General features: G+C 44.7%; 2 protein-coding genes across 2 annotated transcripts; one reads left to right on the top strand and one right to left on the bottom strand.

Moving 5' to 3' along the window:
* Positions 8659-14949, bottom strand: LOC8080722 (transmembrane protein 184C). Its single transcript, XM_002462859.2, has 5 exons — positions 14777-14949; positions 11698-11993; positions 11467-11589; positions 9920-10210; positions 8659-9208 (listed from the first exon to the last, which is right to left on the bottom strand). The coding sequence occupies exons 2-5, from the start codon at positions 11986-11988 to the stop codon at positions 9005-9007; spliced, it is 909 nt and encodes a 302-aa protein (XP_002462904.1). The 5' UTR covers positions 11989-11993; positions 14777-14949; the 3' UTR covers positions 8659-9004.
* LOC110432774 lies at positions 14401-20909 on the top strand. The gene is made up of 4 exons (XM_021453588.1): positions 14401-14494; positions 15008-15125; positions 15371-15803; positions 20241-20909. The coding sequence occupies exons 1-4, from the start codon at positions 14401-14403 to the stop codon at positions 20514-20516; spliced, it is 921 nt and encodes a 306-aa protein (XP_021309263.1). The 3' UTR covers positions 20517-20909.

Raw genomic sequence — 21393 nt, forward strand, 5'->3', positions numbered from 1 at the left:
GTAACTCACATGTGTTAATGATAGATTAATTATGCTTAATAGATTTGTCTTGTAGTTTTCTGATGAGCTATGTAATTTATTTTTTTATTAGTTTCTAAAAACCCCTCCCGACATCCTTCCGACACATCCGATGTGACACCCAAAAAATTTTCATCTCTAATCTAAACAGGGCCTTAATGTTAGGTGATCTTAATCTCTTTCGTGCTTATATAAGTTAGAATAACGTATTTAAACATTGGTGTTGTATTTGTTAGAGTAGTGCGTCCAAATATAAAGCAATCTAATTTTTTAAAAAAAGTGTTTCCATTGACTGTTACTCTCTCCTGTGCTCCTAAAAGCTAGGATAGTGTATTTTGAGTCTGAACCTTAGCAACCAAGTTCCCAAAACATAAGGTACGTGGTACAAGAACGTAGTACGTGGTATGATATTCTCTTGAACTGTGGAACGTAGGGGTATATAGCTTCGTCTCGTTCCTTTAAGTTGCGGAACGCGTTCCACTTTCCAAAGAAACGTTGTAGTGGTTGGCTTAGGTAGTTTTACATGTTATTTTAAACCAGATGAGTTCGATTTCTAGCGTGGTATAGTTAACTGTTGTATTTTTTTTTTTATTTTGGGCTGTCTAACTCCAACCTTAAGACCCATTGCAGGTCTAGGCCAATGAATCAATTGCCAACTAGATTTTTTGACGGTCGCCACCGCTGGCCGCTCACGGACGGGCACGGTGCAGTACGCACGCACATTAGACGAAGTTCCATAGTTGCTTGGGACTGACGTTTCTGTGATTGCTCGTGCATACGGTTCCGATTCGTGTTCCACTACATTTGGGAATGACGTCCCATGATGTTCTCGTTCCATATTCTCGTACCCTGGCTGCTAAGGTCGGAACATATGAGTTAGATTAGCACACATCGATATGGAGTTTAACAAAAATATTAAAAATTCATTCTCCCATATCCCCCGTCCCTACTCATGTTATGTCTCTCGACCCGTCATCACCCCCCACTCGCACTTCCCTGTTGTATAATAGCTGGATTGAATTTAGTAGCAAGAGCAACAGCTTCCAGTAACTACTACCTAGACATGGACAGGTATCGCGACTGGTTCCAACGACATGCATGGTTTAATTTTGTCACGAGTCAGCGAGTCATCGAAGCGAAGCACGCAGCAGGCAAGCAATGAGAGCTAGGCTGTGGATCGTGGTGCAGCGCTTCTAGCTGCTGCGTTGGCGTCGCTTCGTCGTGTTTCCTCCACCGTACTGTCATATGGTTTGTAGCCTGCGGGTCCGGAAGGGCGCAACGCAACATTTGCAGCGGGCCAGCGCGCTCCCCAGCCCCAATCGTACGCGGGCGAGCGCCGAGCGGCCGGCGTGGAGACCGGGCGGAACACGGAGCGCCGAGCGCCGAGCGCGTCGATCGGCCGGGGGGCGCTGATGGTGCATGCAATGCGTGAAGCTGTGATGGAAAAAAAGAGTACGTACCGCGCGATCATTATTCATGCATGCGTGAGAGTGAGTCTCAGAGAGGTGGGGGTACGGTGGGGCTGGCCCGGCCGCATTCGTCGCCGAGTGTGGTACGGGCCGGGAACGACCTACGTGTGTCGTACGCCGGTGACCGGCTCGATCATCGGCGTACCGCGAGGGGCCGCCAGCAGGCCACCGAAGCTGAGACGCGCGCGCGGGGTTGCCCGGGCCGCCGGGCTGGGCCCCTCCATGTTGCTGCCCGGCGACTAGAGGCGTCGTCCGCCGTACCGTACGTACGCGTGGGGGGCGTGGCCCCTGCTGGCTGCTGCTGATCGATGCGTGCAGCGAGGAGGCGACGACGAGAGGCGCTGCTGGGAGTGGACGGAGAGGGACCCGGACGGACGGACGACTGGACCGGACCGTGCGATGGGTACGGTTATTCGGAGCCGCGACCGGCCATTATATATTTTGACTGCGGTAATTCCGGGGGAAATTAACAGTGTGCTGCGCTTGGCAATCAGTAGTACTACTTACATAGAGTATACGTGAAAGTTCCACACTGTTTCTCTGCAACCCCTCTTCTCTCTGCGCCCTAAATTGCGGTAATTCGTCGTCGTCTTTGCAGCACATATAGTAGTACTACTACATAGAGTATACGTGAAAATTCCACATTGTTTCTCTGCATTTTAAATTTCTGCCATTTTCAAATGCAGAGCCGGTGGTTTATTACAAAGAAAACACATACCACTTCAAGTTAAACTCAACTACTCAAGATAATCATGAACTTGGTTCAAAACCGAGTCTACTGCCTCCCCTCTTGATCACCGTGCGTGAACAAGATTTGACACCTTTCTCTTCCTCTCTTTACATTACATTGCATCCGTGCCCGTGGTAAAGGGAGGGGGATTGACCATATGTTTTTTTCTCTATACTTTCTCATAAGTTGTGAGTTGTGTTGGTAGTTGGTCTAGATGGGCTAGCTTCTTGTTTGGGCGTGGATGATGAGGTTCATTGCCTATGCCTTGTTGTGGTCATGGTCGTTGACGCCTCTAGCTACACAGTAAGGTGAGTCCGAACAAATCTTCGGTTTTCTTCTCCGGTCACATGCATCTTTCCATATCTTGGCCTTCTATGCATTTTTTTTTCTAGTTGGCCCTTTGGACATCTCGACTAATTTCTAGGTGGACGAGCTAGATCTTGATATGGGCATGGTAACTTAGGTTGTAGAGAGAAGAGGGATTGTTCTCTTGCATGTTGTCTCTATCTATTCCTTCGTTGTCATCTGTTGGATGCTGGTTCTTTATCCTCATCCAAATGCTCCATTAATATCGTTGGCTTAGCAGGGATTTTCTTTAATGATAGCTTTGAGGGCCTCCTTCAACCTCCACTCGGTGAGGCTATCCCCTCTTAGCCGCATGAGCCCGTGGCGTCTGTTGCCCTGCACATCAGTGACTTGCTCAGCGATGACAACAAAGTTGGGAGCTTTACATGGCTCAATTCCTCGACATATGTTCCTACGCCTCGCCATTGGTGCATCGTGTGAGTTCCTTGGTGTCTTAACTCCCTTTAGGGATGCAAATGTAATTTGGTCCTCTTTTGTGTACTTTTTTTTTGTAAATTGCATGTTGGTTTAGTATAATGCAAGTGTCTTCATATAGTAAAAAAACTTTAAACTTGCCCTCCCTTTAGTGCAGTAATATATACACATATACGTTTTAGGATGAGATAATTAATTTATTTTAAATTAATTAGCATTGTCCTAATAATTATACTATATTCAAAATAGAGGGAATATTGTCAAATAGCACATGAACATGTTGCAAGATGACATAGCGCATTGTCCTACTTATGTTTTTTTCCATAACGACAAACCCAAATTTCCACGACGCACGTATGTTACGTGTATATATACAGAAAACGAATCCAAATCTGCCGAACCGCTTATGTTATGATCTTCCACATCCTAGGTCGCCGCGTTCCATCATCTGGCTTATGTTCTTCATATACCACTCAGATCAAATGACTCTATGAAATTACGTCGATACTTCCACATATTATGGGTAACGTAGGAGACATCAGATTGCATTATTCTTCCAATTGTATTATTGTGCTTGACGGTCAAAATATATCACCGCTCCAGTAGATTGTAGACCCAATCTAAAAATTGACAATTGTGGAAAGGCTGCGTGCTCATTTTTTTAGAAATTCATATGTGGGGGGTGGGGGGGGGGGTTAATTAACTTAGGACTAGGAGAGGACCCAACAGGCTTTGTGTCATTTACATCTCTTTTTTTTTTCTGATTATATAGTAAGTCAAACTCAGGACCTAAAGTGCTATTGAAGCTCTTGTAACCATTAGGCTATAAGCCATTTCATGTGCGTGTTATTTATATCTAGTTCATGCATGCCTTCATCTTTATTAGTGACAAATTTGCCCGCTCGATCGTGTGCTAGTGTGTGTTACATGGCTTCCCTTTTTTGGTAACTAAATGTTGGATTATGTCTCCTTGGAAAGAGCAATTTGTTTAATACTATGTTTAGTAGTGATAAAGTCCCTGTTTTTACCTTTTTTATTTATTTAGGAGAGGATTCCTGCCTGCTTGTGTGTAAGCTGTTGCTTTCACGGTTGCACCGCGTCGCCATCAAGAATTTTACCGGCAGGGAGGCACAGCATCTTTCTACTCTCCACCGCGTGTTTGGTAGGAGACAAACTACATGGGTATTCCGTATCAATCACGCGTCTCCTGCGTTTGGATCAAATATGGTACAAAGGCGATGTGGAATAATGGTAAATGTGGCCAAGAAAACAACACGCGTTCCTCCAGTAAAAATAAATAAATAAATCCACGAGCTCTTGATCTTAATTGGAATTTCTAAATTCTAACAAAATACAAACCTAGCTTTGGTTTGTTGTGGTGAAACTTGTCCACCCATACCCAAATCCTCAACATAATGCAATTGCTTGTATGTTTTCTTCTTTGGATGTACTCCGAGATTTAGCGGTGCTACTGATCTAGTGCTTGTGGTGAATAGATAAAGTCGATCACATCGTTTTGTGAAGAATATGGCCGCTTAATAATTAGTCACATCGTTTCGTGAGCAATATTTTAGGAGCTGTCTGTTGCTAGCTAGCTGTATTTGCTATACTTCATCTAGACAAGGTTGATCAAATTATATTACAGTTAAATGAAACATGCATACTACAGTAGTATATATTAAAAAGATTCGCAGGGCTATAATCCTGGGCCTAAGTGCCTGACCCCCTAGTAGAAAGGGGGTAAATCCATACCTCTGCTAGCTTAGCCATGGAAGCTGTTGCCTGGTCCTCCAAATAAATAAATAATTGATTAGTTAATGATAATTTCTTCATTTACTAGATGTTGATTTGCTTTAATGAAAAGATCTGTCACGGTAGAGTAGTTCATTGCAGGCCACCATCGATGATCCACGCACAAATAGCTCTAGCATTTGGACATCTCGATCTCTTTCAGCCCGTAACGACTTGGTTCACTTTTTCTTTCGTAGAGACTAGAGAGCAACTTGGTACTGTCACTACTGGCTATCGTTCTCGATATGGCCCACATGTGTACTGTGGAATAGAATAAATAAATAAAATTGGGGTTATCGCATGGCCATAATAAATAAAGTGCAGCATAAGAGCTGGAACAAATTCCAGGCTCGATATCTCGATTGGGACTTGGACTACTCTTTTTATCAAGTACTATCATCGACTGCAATGAATCGTACCCAATATATTTGTCCTTTAATTAACGACCGTATAATCGTACTACATATAGCAGTTAACTTTGCCAATCAGCACTTGTGTCGAAGCAAAGCAGTTGCATATGACTAAACACCAAAAAAGAGCAGAACCATAGTTAGAATGGGCCATTTGCGGTAATTCTGCCACTAATTGTTGTGACTATTCTCTAACTACACTTTTGTCCTACATGTGCATCATCATCAATTCATCATTGTCCCTAGGTTTGACAAGTCAGAAGCGCCGTGGCCAGAACTTCTGGCTGTGTTTAGTTCCCACTCGAAAACTTATTTTGTCCCATTATATCGATTATTTAGACATAAAAATGGGATATTAAATATATATTAAAAATAATTAATTATATAGTTTACATATATTTTACAGATCAATCTTTTAAGTATAATTAGTCAATGATTGAACACTAAGAGCATGTTCGTTTGAAGTCATGGCTGAAAGCATTGTTCGCTGATTTATTGGAAGAAAAAATCATTGTTAAATAACTTATAAATTTGAAAAATAAACTCAAACAAACAAACTCTAATTGTTATATTTACTATCTTAAAAACATTTCTTTTTGCAAGCTAAGCAAGACCTAAATGATGATATTACTGGCAAATCCAAAATACAGCAGATGTACGTGGTCGATTGATCGTCGCGAGTTGACGCGAGCCGTCACAGCCTGCTGGTGCTCAGCGGGTGCTTTGTGCTGCCTGCCTGGTGGCCCATGGTGCCGATCCCGATCTATCGTCGGAGCCGATCGAACCGAGGTCGGCACGCACTGATTGGGCTGCGGGTTGGTCGATGGTGGCTGATGGACAGCAACCGCCGCATCTGAGGCCCTGTTACTCGTCTAAAAAAAATTTTTATCCATCTCATCGAATCTTTAAACATATACATGGAACATCAAATATAGATAAAAAAAATAAACTAATTACACAGTTTGGTTGAAAATCGTGAGACAAATCTTTTAAGCCTAGTTACTACATGATTAGCCGTAAGTGCTACAGTAACCCACATGTGCTAATGATAGATTAATTACGCTTAATAGATTTGTCTTGCAGTTTCCTGAGGAGCTATGTAATTTATTTTTTATTAATTTTTAAAAAAAAATTTCAGACATTCTTCTGACACATCCGATGTGACACAAAAATTTTCATCCTCGGTACCGTCAGCTACAGCTACCCGCGCGGACGCGGTGGCGGAGGCGGAAGCGACTAGGCGAAGCAGGAATCATCACTCGATCGCTAGGTACAGTATAGTATAGTATATCAGCTTCTTCTGATCTCTCAGCTGCAGCTAGCACTAGCAGTGGACGCTTCCAAAGCATGCAGCCGCGCCAAAAGCAAAGCTACGACTGGCCCCGTCTCGTCTGGCCGGCGGCCGCAAAAGCCACCGACGGCGACGGCTACCGGGGCCAAAAGGCACAGGCTACGCCTACGCGTAATCGCGTATACAGATGGATACACACCTCTTCGTCTTGGTGCCGTATGTGTACGAGCGCGCGCACGTACTACTGACGTGCTACGGGAAGGGAAGAGAGCGGCCTGGCTGGCTCAGCCGGCGGGCCGGGGACCACGCCACGGCTCTCGGCCTCGGGTCCTCGGGCGCGGCGCGGACACCACCACCAGCGGCTCGGGCGGCGCCGGGGACGCGTCGGCCTCGCGCACCCGGCACCCAGGTGGTCTCGCCCGCCGTTTTGCTCTTGGCGGGGGGCAGCGCGGCCCGCGTGCGCGCACGTACGGCGGACCCGAAGCGTGGGGATTGGCTCTCGCTGACTGGCTGCTGCTGCTGCTGCGCGCAGTGCCCCCTGCGCGTGCACGTGATCCGAGGCGGCTTTATCATATCGGCCACCACCACTGACTCGTGAGCTAGGACGACGGACCGCGCCATGAAAGCAAGCCAGAAGAAAAGTCTCACCTCCACACACTGTCAGTCAATCTGTCACACTCACACACACTCGAATCGATCCGTTCAAAATCCCGTTCACTCATCTGCTGTGCTGTCTCTCCACGTACTACTCCAATCTCTCTAGCTTTTTTTTTTCCCCTGATCAGTGATCGATCCCCTCTCGTGGGCTTTTGAGTTCTCATTCATGGACCGGTGGGGTTCCTCCTTGGCCCGTGCCGGCCGGGGCCGGCCGGGGCGGGGCGGGGCGGGCAGCAGCGAGCGAGCGAAGCAATGATGATGGCGAGCGAGAGCGGTGACTGCGCTGGTCGCAGCGCAGCGCAGGCGGACGTCAAGACAAGGCTTCCAGTCAGCTGCCGTCCGCAACGGGCCGATACGATTTTGCCGCCTGCTGTGCCGTGCTCAGCGTGGGGGGCTCTGGCTGTGCCTAGTGTGGTGCCACACACACAGTGCGCGCGGCAACGACGAGACCGGTGGTGATCTGCCACCAAATGCTGTTGCTGCCATGTCTCATCGACATATTTCCCACAAGATCTGCTGTTCCTCTCCCTCCTTCCTCTCACACGAAAGACGAACAAACAAACGCATGGCGTTGATCATTGATGCTATACACTTATACTGCTATACAGTAGAGTATGCTCCTTTTCCCGGTCCCGGCAAGCAGTCTCGGTCGAGTTTGTTTCTACTCTACCGTACCGTGATCAGCGTCACAATTCACACCTGACAAATTAAAGCATGGGGAAGAGGAGGATAAAAGACGTTTCTGCCCCCCCTGATTAAAGCCAAGTACTGGCTTCAAAGTTTTAGGATCAGGCGAGCCAACTGTAAGGGGATTCGCTTTCAGCTTTGTGCTGCACTGCTGCTTGTGCTTCTGCTGGCAAAGTCACGAGAAGGGAGGTCGTGTGCCGTACTAGGAATCTACAGGAGTTGCACATGGCCCCACGGACGCGCCATCACCAGCACTCCAGCAGCCCCAGTAGCAGTGCAGCGGGGTGCAGTGTTGGTCCGTGCCCACCCCGCCACTGACTGTCTGCGGTCCACGGCTGGCTCCCCTCTTTTCTTTTCTCACTTTCAGGTACTGTACCGCGCCCTCCTCTACACGCTGGGCGGGCCGGCCCTATAACCTTGTAGGCTGTACCAGCTCCTGCGTCCCTGCCCCTGCTTTTGCGTCTCTGACACGACGGGGCGAATCGCATCACAGCCAAAATCGCATTCGCCAGTCGTAGCAGGCACCGGTGATGATGAGGTTGCCCATGGAACCATGAGTGTACAACAATTTCTCATCATACGGGTACGAGCAAGTAAAGAAAAATCCTTTTACCCATGTATACTGTCACTTGGAGAGTTGAGAACTCTGAAAATCGATCGGATGACACGCATGTTTAACCCTCCAAATGGTAGCCAGACAGTACCTCAAAACCACATCCTAGTAGTAGTGTATCTGATAATGTTTCCTGGAAAATATTCCAATAAACAGGGCGAGCGTGCTGTGGGGGGATGCAGATTGCAAAATCATCCCACAGCACAGCAGTGTTGCAGTCAGCCTCATTGGAATCAGTCCAGTGCGGCCTCTGTAGAACAGGACTGTAGCTTTATTCATAAAAGGATTCCCCCCAGTCCCCAGAGAGCGAGATGAACAGCCATGGCTACATAGCCCCAGCGACAACGTTCAAAACGTCAAAACTAGCAAAATTATTCAGTGTGCAAGCACATTGTACTTTTACAGCACGATACCTAGCTACCAAATATACTACAGTACTCGCGAGACTCGATGAACTCGTGTCTGACCATCCGTAAGGGAAATACCGGTGCTCCATTTCCATCAGACCACAAAGCGGAGAGCAAGGTTTTTTTTTTTCACTCCTTTTGGAAACTTGGTTCATTCGTTCTTCTTCTCGAACTTTGCCCTGTCAGCGCCGCTGTAGGGGGCAACATGGTATGCATATTGCTGGATGACGGCGAACACGACCATCTCAAGGATAATCAGGACGTTCTGGATCGCCTCCTGGATGTGCTCCACGTCCAGCCAGAAATGGTGGGATTTGATCACACCTGCTTCAGTTAGAATATCGAGCGCAAAACCCTGAAACAAAAAAAAAATGCAATGGGTGTATTCCATCAGGGTGAAAAAGTGGAGAACCAAATGGTACTTCAACGGTTCAACCAATCAAAATAGGCAAATACAGTAGCTCTTTCCGTTCCACAATGTAAGAGGTTCCTTCCAAATTCAAATGTTTTGCGCTCGATATTAGAATAATTTTACCCTGATGAAGTACCACTTGGCTTCCAAATTCAAATTCAAAGTGGAGAGCCAACAGCCAAGTGGTACTACAAATTAAGCTTGCCTCCAAAATGGGTGAGATACCTCAAATTGATTAGCTTGTTTCAGTTTTTCTTTTAACTGTAGCTTTCATTTGCACTATACCTCTTTCTACAACTCTTGCACTATCACCCATAAAGTAACATGTACTTGTGAAACTTTTATAAGGAAATTATTATCTGAAATTTTACATGTGACTGCATGAACTAAAACTGTAAATGGAGTTTCTAAAACGGAAATTATGGCACGAAAGTGAACATGAGGTGGTCATACATAAACCTTAACTAAATCAATGAATTAACGAGAAATGAAGCTTTTCATCTTAAGTCATGCCACGCAGGTATCTAATACACATCAATCATCCAGTGACTTGTCCATAAGCAATGAAGAGAATCACCCGTGCAAAGTTATAAAAAGCTTTCAAAAACACTCAATATTTAACCAAACAGCCATTCAGGTAAAGATGAGATATACCTGCCAGAAAGAGAAGAAGACAATCCCTTTGATGCACAAGAACTTTGCAAGAGGCTTGTGAGGTGCCAGCTCTTTAGCAAACAAGTGGTAGAAAAGAACCAAGGCATATAAGGCCATGGAGACTGAAAAGTTCAGTATAATACTAAACGTCCAGCTGACCCAACTGGGGTACAGCCCAAGAAGCTGTAGTGCAATAATCAGAATGGAACATACTGGCCTAACAATAACAAATTGCCAGGTCCAATACTTCAGAAGCTTTAATGTCTTGTGCTCCAATCTGACCTTGCTTGGCTGCCATAGTAGAGTGCATCAGATTATTAGTTCCTTTAAACAAAGAATCAAAGATAGAAACTAAAACTAAGAAACATGTAAACTTAAATACAAATTGAGCTGCCAACAGTTATTGAAATTCAATGTACGATGTTATAGGTACAAGATATAATCGTTTAAGAATGAGGCAAAGCAAAGTTATAGACACCATGGTTCTATAAGGTGGTAACTGGTAAGGCGAGGTGTGGCGAGCCACCACTTCGAAATGCCTACACAATTAGAAGACGACGCAAGGCAATGTCCTACCAATCTAATCTAAGAAAGTGCAAAACTACAGCATGAAGGAACAAAGGAAAAGGAAAAAAAAGAAAAGAAAGAAAAGGAAAGGGAGGAGCGATAAAGGATCTGGCCCAGCCCACCAGTCAGCCCATATACCCCTCCCGATCAACCATCTAGGCATTCAGCTCTCTCTCTCTCTCTCTCTCTCTCTCTGGTGCCACTCGCTTATAGTTATAGCTCGCTCTTCCCGCAACTTCTCCTGCCTGCCACTTCCCTTGCCTTTCCTCACTGCTCTGCGCCCTCAGATAGATCACTATTACCACCCCCTTCCAGATCGACCATGCTGCAGCTGACCAGAGCAAGTTCAGAGTTGCGCACCGGCTCCAGTACCAGTAGTGATCGCAGCAGCTGCAGGTCGCTGGCCAGCTCCCCTCCTGTTCTTCCTCTCCTCTCCCTCCCTAACTCCCTTTTGCTGATATTTTGGTCATGGAAACTGGGACACCCAAAATCCCAGCATGCCTCATCACCTAGGCGACGCCTTGTAAACCATGATAGAAACAGCATTATTTAAGTATATAGGTGGTTTTGAAAACTATAATTAAAGAAACTGAAGTTCAAACACACACACAAGAGAACATTTTAGTACACCTGAAGATTTGGAAAGATATAACTAAAGAAACTAGAACTGAAATAAAAGATAAAACTGGTACTCACCATTAAGTATATTCAATCATTCTACAAAAAAGCTACATGAATGGTTACTTTACTAATGGAGAAGTGTAAATGTTCTTGTAAAAGATTGGAAATGATTATAGTTTCACTGGAAAAAGATGCCAGTCTCTTTAAAATAAGTAAGGTTTCTAATTGATATCCCCAGGACCCCCAGGTATGGACCTAACATAATTCACCATAGCACAGGTCACCTTGCAAAACTTAAGCACCAATTATAGAAATTCAGAAATAAAAAAGTTTTCTGTATCAAGGAACAAGAAAGGTACCAGGAAAAGAGAAACAGGGAAGGAATGATGAAGCTCCCTCCCTTTGATTTCATCAGGGACTATGTTCTTGCTGATGGATATATTCAAGTAGCTGTACATCAATGCCATAAACTTAGCAATCACCTGCATAATTGAAAGGAAAATACAAGCGTTAGTGAAATAGCAAGCCTCTCTCGAAAACACAGGAGAGCTTAGACCTATAAGAATCTGGTTGACCCGAAGAAGACTCACCAGTGCCTCATAGCATTCTTTAACAGCATCCAAGAATGTGAAAAATGTCTTGCTACCCTGGATATCAAGAAGACCCACAAAGGAAGAGATAGCATATAGTGGAGCCATTAGCACAATAATAAGTATAGCTTTCTGCTCCTTGGGATTTTTCCAATAGAAGAGATGTTGTGACACCAATTGCACAGTGAAATGCAAAGTCAGCATTACACAACCAGCTGCCCCAAGGAGGGTCAGAGTCGGGGGATCCATTTTACTTATATCCACCGCCGGGAATGGAGAAATGAGTGACATGGTGCCTGAAAAATATAGAGAGAGTTTTTTATCAAAGGATATATTTATGCTAATGACAGTCAAACATAGCCCTTTTTAACAGAGGAACCAAGGACATTAATACAACACAATACTGCACATATATTTGATTGAGCCCAGGGATATCTACATCCCATTTGGAAAATGCACTTTGTGAACATCCAAAATTTCTTAAAAAATAAATACATGCAGAACATGGACGAGTATGTTAACATAAATCATTTTTGTGTAAAAAGTAGACCATAACGATCTACACAAAACACAAGAGAAACAATTTGATTCCCCCCCACCCCCACCACAAATATGAGACAAGTTATTTGTCATTTTTGGAACAAGCATTGTAGCACACATATGGCCAAAATTTTTGTACAAATTTTTGTATATATTTTCTTTTTCTCACAGATGTCAGAAGTGGACTTCTTTAAGAGGGAATATGTATATAGGTGACCTTGAGGTCAGCTTGGCTGCACTCCATTGAACAGGTGACCAATCAAATATTTTGCAAGCATAACTTGAGTTTAGTTAGAGCCAGGTTTTGGCTTCAAAGTTTGAATTAATCCAGCGACCAGTCTTTCTGTAACTAGATTTGTCTAATGACGACTAAACACAGAACTAAAAGCCTGTAAATTGATTTTTGAACTAATAGAAAAGATGTAGAGATGCATTAAGAAAGTCCTTTCATGGTAGCTACAAGGATACAAACAGCCAAGGTATAAATATTTAAAAAGAAATGAAAATCATAGCTTCACTTTAGAATAGGTACAGCGTATTGTGTGACCCTAATTACTGTGGCCTGATCTTGCATTCCCTCCATGGATACTATCTTCTCAAAGAATAACGTGACTCCTTAAGAACCTGAAATCTCTTTATCATGACCAAGTACTAATAGGAGCAGTAGATAAATTAGCACTACTGTTCAAACCTGATATTGGAAGCTTCTACTCGCCATGTACCTCCGACTCCAAATATTGATGGTTTAGATTTGTCATAAGTCAAATATTTTTAGCTTTGAGCACCAATAGCTAAAAATCTAATTAGATTTACAACATAAGGTTGATGCTGCTAGATTTGTCATGCCAAGTAATTTCATAATATATGATTATGTCCATTTAATATAATATACTTTTATAGAAATTGCTATTCAAATGTAACCTTGAGACTTGGAGACCATGTCAATGTACTAAATGACCTTTTTTAATAAAATTTTTACAGTGAGGGTCTCCCCTGCTGTATTTACGGTAAAAAAAAAGTACTAAACAACTTTCATTTGGAACCAGAGGGAGTAAATAACTAAATACAACAACTGGAATCAGATCAGTGCTGGAAGCAACATCATACAGGCAAAATACACAATCAGTAGGTGACTCAGCCACTTGCCTCAGGACAGATCTAACGAAGGGAGGAAAATGTGTTGTTGTTGGATTCAGCACACCAAAAGCTACTGCAAGGAAAGAGGGAGGGACGAGGAATTGATGGTAGAGTACGAGGGTGGCAAGAGAAAGAAGCAACAGTGGGAAAGAACCAACGTGCACCGGGCATGACTGAATAAATGCAGTGCCATAGGATATGTGCTCTATACATTTCAAGTAATTCAGTGGTATCAATCTGAATCCTGATTCCTGAAAATAGTTTTTCTGGCCTCCTAGTTCGTTTACTTAACTGGAGTGTGGTAAGAAGACTATTTCCTAAATAGTTGAATACTTACTTTAGGAGGCTTGGTAAAGGAAACTTTCTTATGCTTCTTTCTTGGGGTACATGTTCAGTTAAAGTAACCGAAATCATTTTTCAAGAAAGCAAATGGCACTATGTCTCTATCGACCACCAACTAATGAATGAAAGGAGAAGGACTATCGGCTATGACATTTTTCTAAACAGCTTTTGCGAACTGCATATCAAAATATCAGCATAAGCCTTTCATATGTGCGCAAGACAGAAGACACCAAAGTCAATCAACTAAGAGTATACTCTTAACTGACCCACACCTCAGCTTCTTCTCAGGGTATATGGAATGAGGCACTTCACCCCTGTACATGTACAAGGATAGAGAAACAAAACAGACTGTGCTTTGAACACCTATAACTTGTGCAACAAATTGACAAAAAGAATTCTCCAAAGTCACTCAAGTAAGTTGGACATACGGCCATAGCTTGATCGGAAGACAATCAAGCAAGCAAGATTTCTTCACCGATACAGCGTCCTGACTCCTGAGCACTAGACACATGAAATAATTTAACAATTGCAGACCTAAGTTTTTGTTTCTTTTCTATCTAGTAAAAAGTTCATCAGAATTCAGCCTTGGACTTCTCAATAGAATGAGCTGTTTCCTCAAAAAAAAAAAAAAAAAACAAGTAGAATGAGCTGTTACAGGTTACAGCTAGAAATTTACAGAATACGATGACAATTTCAAGCAAGAGTTGGGACCCATGGCCACATGATACAAGAATCCTAGCTGCAATCCTACATCAGGCAACACATAAACAGAAGCCCGGTAGCAAAAGGGTAGGTTGGTACTTGCCAACTCAAAGCTCACAGTTCTCTCGCTCCCCACAAAAATATCTGCACGGCCAAGACGGCGGGCACCCTGCATCAATCATCTAGCCGCCCTATGAACCGCATCTCGTGACCGCGAGTCGCGAGAGCACGGCGGCAGAGGGGGCGCACCCGCGCTGGATCAAAACCCCCGAGCGAGCAAGGCATCCAAGGCCACGAAGACCACAGGTACCTGGGAGACCGGCGCGTCGACGCCTGAGGTAAGTGGGAGAGCCCTCACCTTGGCTGGAGCAGTGCAGCCTCCGCGCGCGAGGTCGTTGGGGTCGTCGTCGCTGCCGCCGTCAGATTAGCTCGCCTCGGCCTCGCGACGCCGGTGGCGACTCGGTTCCCTCCGCCAGTCCGCCTGCCCGCGGTATAAAGACGAAGAAAAATCCGCGTCGACCTCGCGGGGGGCTAGTCACGTGGCGGCTTAGCAAAGTCAGGACTAATTGCTGCGACGATCTGGCTGCAGGTGGACCCTCCGATCAACTGAGGTCTGAGCCGTGCGATCTGGTTTCTGGTAGCATCCACGGCTCCGGCAGCGCCAGCGCCCGGGCCCGGCGGCCGCGAGCCCGCGATCAACCAGACAGGTGCGCAGGCTCGGGGTTAATGCCCATAAGCCCGATCACCGTCGGCACATGGATCCCCCCGACTCCGACGAACCGCCCACGTGAAAACGACATTTTTTTATTAATAAGGAAACGAGATTTCTTTTTTGAAACAACGTGAAAACGATTTTGAGTGATAAGGAAACGCGTGCCTCGCCAGGTCAAATGTCATGTTCTAAGTTCAAAAAAAAAAAAGTTCATGTTCTAGAAACGGAGTGACTTGTGAGTTATGACTTGTGGGCGCCCGGCGGCGAGAAATTGTGCCCGTTAGTGGACTGGAGATATGGGCTAAATAGTTTATGGGCTTCAGAAGAATCGCAAAGCCCAGAGGGGCACAGGCCAGCATGGCCCCAACGTGGCTTCGCCAGTGCCCGGAGGCAGTGGAGCGACACGAGCGCGAGTCAGGTCGGAGTCCCGGCCGCCACCCGCGCCAAGCTAGCTAAAGCTGGGAGCGCAAGAAAATGGGCGCCAGCGCCGTCGCCGCTCACGGGGCGCGGCGTGCGTGTTCGGCTGCAGGGAGCCGCACCTTGTGCATGCCCGCGCGCGACGCACGTACGTGGTGCTGGCCCAGCAGCTGGCAAAGCATCGGTCGGCGCCGTCGCGCAGGTTGCTTGCGTCGTCCGCTCTAGTTCAGTTCGGCATAGAGGACTCCTGCAGCAAGTAAGCCGTCTCCTCTGTCCTCTCCGTGCTCTATTGTTCGCCGCCATGGCGCTGACTGATGCAATGCATATATATTTATACATTTTGCTGTGCACACCAAGTGTTTGTGTTTTGTCCTACCTACCCAACTTGTGCAGTTGCATCTCAATTTCTCTAACTGGCACAGACATCTCATTATTGTTCACACTCGTCACGGATCCATGGATCAATAACCAACGAACCACTAACCAGCAATGCAATAGGGTCAAACGAATGAACTCTACCTCATAACTAAAAGACAGGGTGTTAGTTTCTGACTGTCACCGCACTATATATAAGGTAAATACACTAGCGCATACTGCGTGCACATGGGTGTTCCAGACATCCTCATGCAAGATATTTCAGAAGTGAGCGAAATTTCAGTTGGTATGAAATTGCATGCAGCACTCTCATTCCCAATTTGAGCCTCTCTTTTGGTGAGGCATTGCCATTGTAAACCTGCCAATCAGCCTGTGTAAAACTATATTCAACAAAGGAAGAGGGCATTAGCTGGGAGGGGGTAATCAACAGAGAAAAGTTGTAATTGTTTTCCTAAAAGGGCGTGCCCTCTCCACCTGTATATAAACATCTATTTCCTCTCTTAATTGAAAGGCAGAGCTCCTGCCATTACGTTCAAAATCAATCATGATAATTTCAGCAATTCCCTTGTTACATTTAGTCATAATATCCTTATCAATTCCTAGAAGGTCCAAAACTATACTGTACCACACACTGAGTTTAAACATTTTCTTGGTAGTTACAAGTAAATCATTTTCCTTATCATTTTTCAGCATTTCATTGTATCATTTGTCGCCTTCTTTTCCAGCACAATGCTTCCTGTGAACAGCTTATTTACAGAACTGCAGAAAGCTACTAGTACTTATTTAAATTGTATATCTACAACCATCGTCCTTATGGACTGAGTTGTAACTTACAACTCCAAGCTTAGTTCGAAGTGCTTTCCTTCTTTTTTGGGTGGAGAACTGTGACATTTAACTTCCCTTCAACTCATTGTTGAACCATCAGTATTCAGTAGGGCCCTCCAGATCAGTGGAGTACTGGACGCAGGAAGGATAATTCAACATAAAAGGACGGAGAGCTACCATTAGTGTAGAAAATGAAAGATGGCATTGTTCTAGAAGATAATTTACAATATAGTGCTTGCTTTTTATTGCAGCAGTTACCCAGTAAGGATATGCCACCCTCTGTCTATTTAGATTATTGTGATGGTAGGACGGTTCGGGTGAGCTCGAGCGATGTTTCTGAGGGTGCACTCTGCAGCTATTATTTCAGAATCTGAGCACTGGCCATGTAACATGGATACGCATATCTCTTTGAGGGCTAGAAGGTGCTCCATTCCGACATGCGTGCAACCGTCATATTTAAGCAATGCCACACTGGTTTCTGTCTGAAGTCGTCGCAAGTTGGGCATGGCTCCTACCTCAAAGATCAAGAGCTGCAGGGACATTCTCCGTTGGCACTTGAACTGAAAATTAGCAAGGATTGGGAACAGAAGTCCCATGCCGCCATGTATGATGATCTTTTCTTTAGGGGCTTGTTGGATCTGAAATTGGAGGTGCATGAGTGAGGGCAGATTCCCAAGGATAGCAATATCCTCCTCCATCGCCTCGGTTACAGAAAGCTCCAAGTAAGAGAGGTTATGGAGCTCAGCAAGCCACCTAGGAATCCTGGTGAAACACCATGCTGACAGATCTAGTGCCTCCAGACGGTGTGGTGGAAGTGCCAGTGAACTCAGAATGTCATCACAGATTTCGTGATATCCTGCCACGGATAAACGTCTCAGGTTGTAGCCACCAAGTTTTGCAAGGGATGAACACAGTGCCTCCATTGATGACCTTCCACTTGCAGCATCCAACAAGTATTTCGGAAAACAACATATCTTCAGATTCCTCAGGTTTGTGAGCTCTCCTAGGCCACGAATGTTCTCCAGTGAGTTCTCCATCAAGCCAAAGTACTTCAGAGTGCACAGGGATCTTGCATTACCAATCCCATCAGGAAACCCATTCCGCAATGATGTGACATTGAGATGCAATAAGGCTGGTAGATGAAAAATATCTGATGGAAGACCACCAAAAAATCCGCAACATGTTTCCAGTGTCTCCAGATGGCGTAACCCTTGGATCTCTGTCGGTAACTTAACACGACTGCTCCTTGCCTCTACCTTCAAATATCTCAACAGAACTAGCTGACTTATGCCTGTCAGGTCAATGCCTTCTTCCTCATGCCGGTGCTTGCCATTGATGTCCCCGAGCTCAAGGACAAGAACTCGGAGAAATTTTGACTGTGGCAAAAGAGGTGCACACGCAGGCGTACAAGTAGTGTTACCAAACAAGGCAAGAGATCGAATTTGCGGTTGGCTTCCAATAACCTTAACAGCTGAAATTGAGACACCTTCTGCACCAATCAGGTTGAGGGAGAGTCGACGGACCTGGCTGTTATGTAGCTCTCTCGTGCCCTGAGAATGGTATACCACAGTGATAAAACTGTCCTCTATGCACTTGCTGAGGATCAAATCGAGCATCATATCATGCACTCGACAAGACAATACCTCTCCATTATAGTCAGTCTCTTCAGGTTGAATCATGCTTCTGTTTACAAACTCATTGAAGTAATTCTTCGCCAAATCCTCTACATCTTGCTTACCAGAATTACTCACAAGACCTTCTGCAACCCATTGTCGAACCAAATCATCCCTTTGAATTATGTAGTCCTCTGGATATATACCTAGATACAGGAAACATGTCTTAAGTTGATGAGGAAGATTCTTGTAACTGAGGCTTAAAATTTGTCTCATCCCTGACAACGTGAGGTCTGTCCCATACTGAGAGCCTAATGAGTTTTTTATCTTCTCCCAGTCCTCCTTTCCACTAGTTGGTAGATTGGCTAATAGACTTGCAACTGTAATTATTGCAAGCGGCAGACCGCCGCATTTCTTCAAAATTTCAGCTGAAACCTCCTTGAATTGTGAAGGACAATCACGATCGCGGCTGAATGTTCTGCTAAACAGTAATCTTCTTGACTCATGGTCATTGAGGGGTTTCAATCTGTACAAGCATTCCTGGTGAGTGCAGCAGATCCTGGCAACACTCTCAATCCGTGTGGTTACAATAAATCTGCTTCTGAGATTATTTTCTGGAAAGGCACATTTGATAGTATCCCATGATATTGTATCCCACAAATCATCAATTACTACGAAGTACCTGTGAAATTTTTGAACAAATCATGTGTTGATTAGGATAGTTGCAATTTTCCATTTGAAAGAATACTCACTTCAGAAGATAAGCATTTAAGGAAACAATATTGGATTTGAACCAACTCCATGAATATTAGGAGTATGACTACAGGACCACTCGATTAAGGAAACGGATGTTTACCAAGGGACAATTGGTAGGAAGAAGAACAAACTTCTTATGCTTGTTTAGAAAGAACAACAAAATATCGTCATCATGCATCTATGAAGAGTCTTTGACGAATTAGGTCCTGTTTGGTTTGGGCTGTTTTTTTTTAACACCTATACCATCAAATGTTTGGACACATGCATGGAGTATTAAATATAGACTATTTATAAAACTAAAAACACAGCTAGAGAATAATTTGCGAGATGATTTTTTAAGCCTAATTAGTCCATGATTGGACACTACAAATGTGTACTAATAAACTTTAACACCTTCAACCAAACACCCCCTTAGTTATGTTGTCCCAAACAGAGAGAACGTGGTAGCATAGTGTGGTAGGGATTCTGAAGTGTGACCTGTAGGTTAGGAGTTCAACCCTGTTTGTTGTGCTATTTTTCCATGAAATACATGGCCCACTGATAGTTCATAGTGTGATCCTCACTGTGATTGGCATGTCCTAGATAACTTTTTCTCAATGCGGTAGAAGAGAATCTTCTATCTTGGTCATGTTTTTTTTTGAATTCACTTGTTCAGGCTGAATTGGTAGCGCAAGATCAAGATATCATTAGAGAATAATATAGAAGTACCTCTTGTGTTGTAGGTATTCTCTAACATCATCAATGAGTTCTTCGACATCGCAAGGGCAAGAAGACTCTTGCTGACCAAGTTTTGATCTTATACTGTTGAGAAGCCTTGGCATATCAGGTCTCTGGGAAACTGAAACAAAAGCATGACAGTCAAATTGGCCCTTAACCCTACGATAAACCTCATTTGCAAGTGTTGTCTTCCCTAAACCTCCAATTCCTACAATAGCCACCCCTTTCAGCTGTTTCTTTTCATCCATTACCCATCTGAAGAGGTCGTCCCTGGGACCATCAACACCCACAAGATTGCCTGCCTCCTTGTAGAGTGCCGGCAACCGAGGATCGATAGCCGTAGAATGAGAACTAGAGTTGCAATCTTCAACCCTGTACCTCTTACGACGTTCATTGATATCTTGCAGGCGAGTCTTGAGCTCCTTGATCTGTCTGGCAGCCTCAACGCGGACCCTCAACGCAGTGATGAAGTGAGAAATCCTCTCGGTGAACCTGGCCTTGGCAGCGGCGCTGCCAACTCGGAGAGCAAACTCGTCAAGACAATCCTCGATGTCGTACCGCAGCTCCCTGACTTGGTTGCTCCAGTTCTTCACCTGTGGGTCGAGCTCATCTTCACTGTCCAGCTTCTTGAGGAGAGCGTTTATGGTGCAGAGCTCATCCCGGAGAAAGGCCGTATCGTTTGACAAGTCTGTGAGGTTGCTGCACTTGGCCCCCATCAGCTGTGCGAGCTTTGCAAGAACGGACTCCATGGCTCTGTGGCGCAAATTCGGAATTGCCGCGTGAGAATCGAACAGTTTTTGTAGTAGTAGGTATCTGAAAGTTAAGAAGAACAGCACATTTCTGCACTCTGCAGTCACCCTATCTGCTCTGGTCTACTACTCATATATGTACTTGGCCTTGGGATGTCACACATATTACTACTATCTTCTTGTCTCTCTCTTTTGTTTTCCCATGCCGTTTTGTTTTCAAGTCAAGAAGTGTAGCTATCAACACACCGCCCCCATCTGCACGCCACGATTGCCGGCCAAAAACAGTTTTTATATATGCCGCAATTTACACGCCACGACTGGCGGTCACGAACACCTTTGTATGCATGCCTCAACTTGTATGTAATTGACTGCCCAGTTGATGCTGCTATCATTCACGTAATAAAATGCAAAGATGTGCGATATATATAATGTAGAGTGAAGTACATGGCCCGATCGACTTCAAACTTGTTGAGGTGTGTCATACTGAAGAGGGATCACGCTATAGCTGATAATTAAAGGCAATTTTTTCAGCCAATAATAATGTGCTGAGAGTGAGAGGAATATATCGCAACCAAAGTGGAGATTTGTACGCGTCAACGCGTGTATGTAGCGCAGGAACACGTACGTAGCACCGTGTCAAACTGTCTGTCAATAATAAAAGACCAATGAAACGAGTAACTAAGATTGCATTAAGGTAGGGTCCGTTCATGCATGCACGACCTACCTTAGTACTGTGTATTAGTCAAGGACAACTGGAACAAGACATGTTACGCTTAACAAAGAGATCGAGGGGACTAGACAACACCAATTA

Source organism: Sorghum bicolor, chromosome 2, assembly GCF_000003195.3.
Source record: "Sorghum bicolor cultivar BTx623 chromosome 2, Sorghum_bicolor_NCBIv3, whole genome shotgun sequence".
NCBI lineage: Eukaryota > Viridiplantae > Streptophyta > Magnoliopsida > Poales > Poaceae > Sorghum > Sorghum bicolor.

Coding starts and splice junctions, on each gene's coding strand:
- LOC8080722 (XM_002462859.2), bottom strand. CDS start 11,988: ATGTCACTCATTTCTCCATTCCCGGCGGTGGATATAAGTAAAATGGAT. Junction 11,590..11,697: donor AAGAATGCTATGAGGCACTG/GTGAGTCTTCTT, acceptor TCAATTATGCAG/GTGATTGCTAAGTTTATGGC. Junction 9,209..9,919: donor TCTTCTTCTCTTTCTGGCAG/GTATATCTCATC, acceptor TTTTTGTTTCAG/GGTTTTGCGCTCGATATTCT.
- LOC110432774 (XM_021453588.1), top strand. CDS start 14,401: ATGACAATTTCAAGCAAGAGTTGGGACCCATGGCCACATGATACAAGA. Junction 14,495..15,007: donor AACACATAAACAGAAGCCCG/GTAGCAAAAGGG, acceptor ATCTGGCTGCAG/GTGGACCCTCCGATCAACTG. Junction 15,804..20,240: donor ATAGAGGACTCCTGCAGCAA/GTAAGCCGTCTC, acceptor GATATCTTGCAG/GCGAGTCTTGAGCTCCTTGA.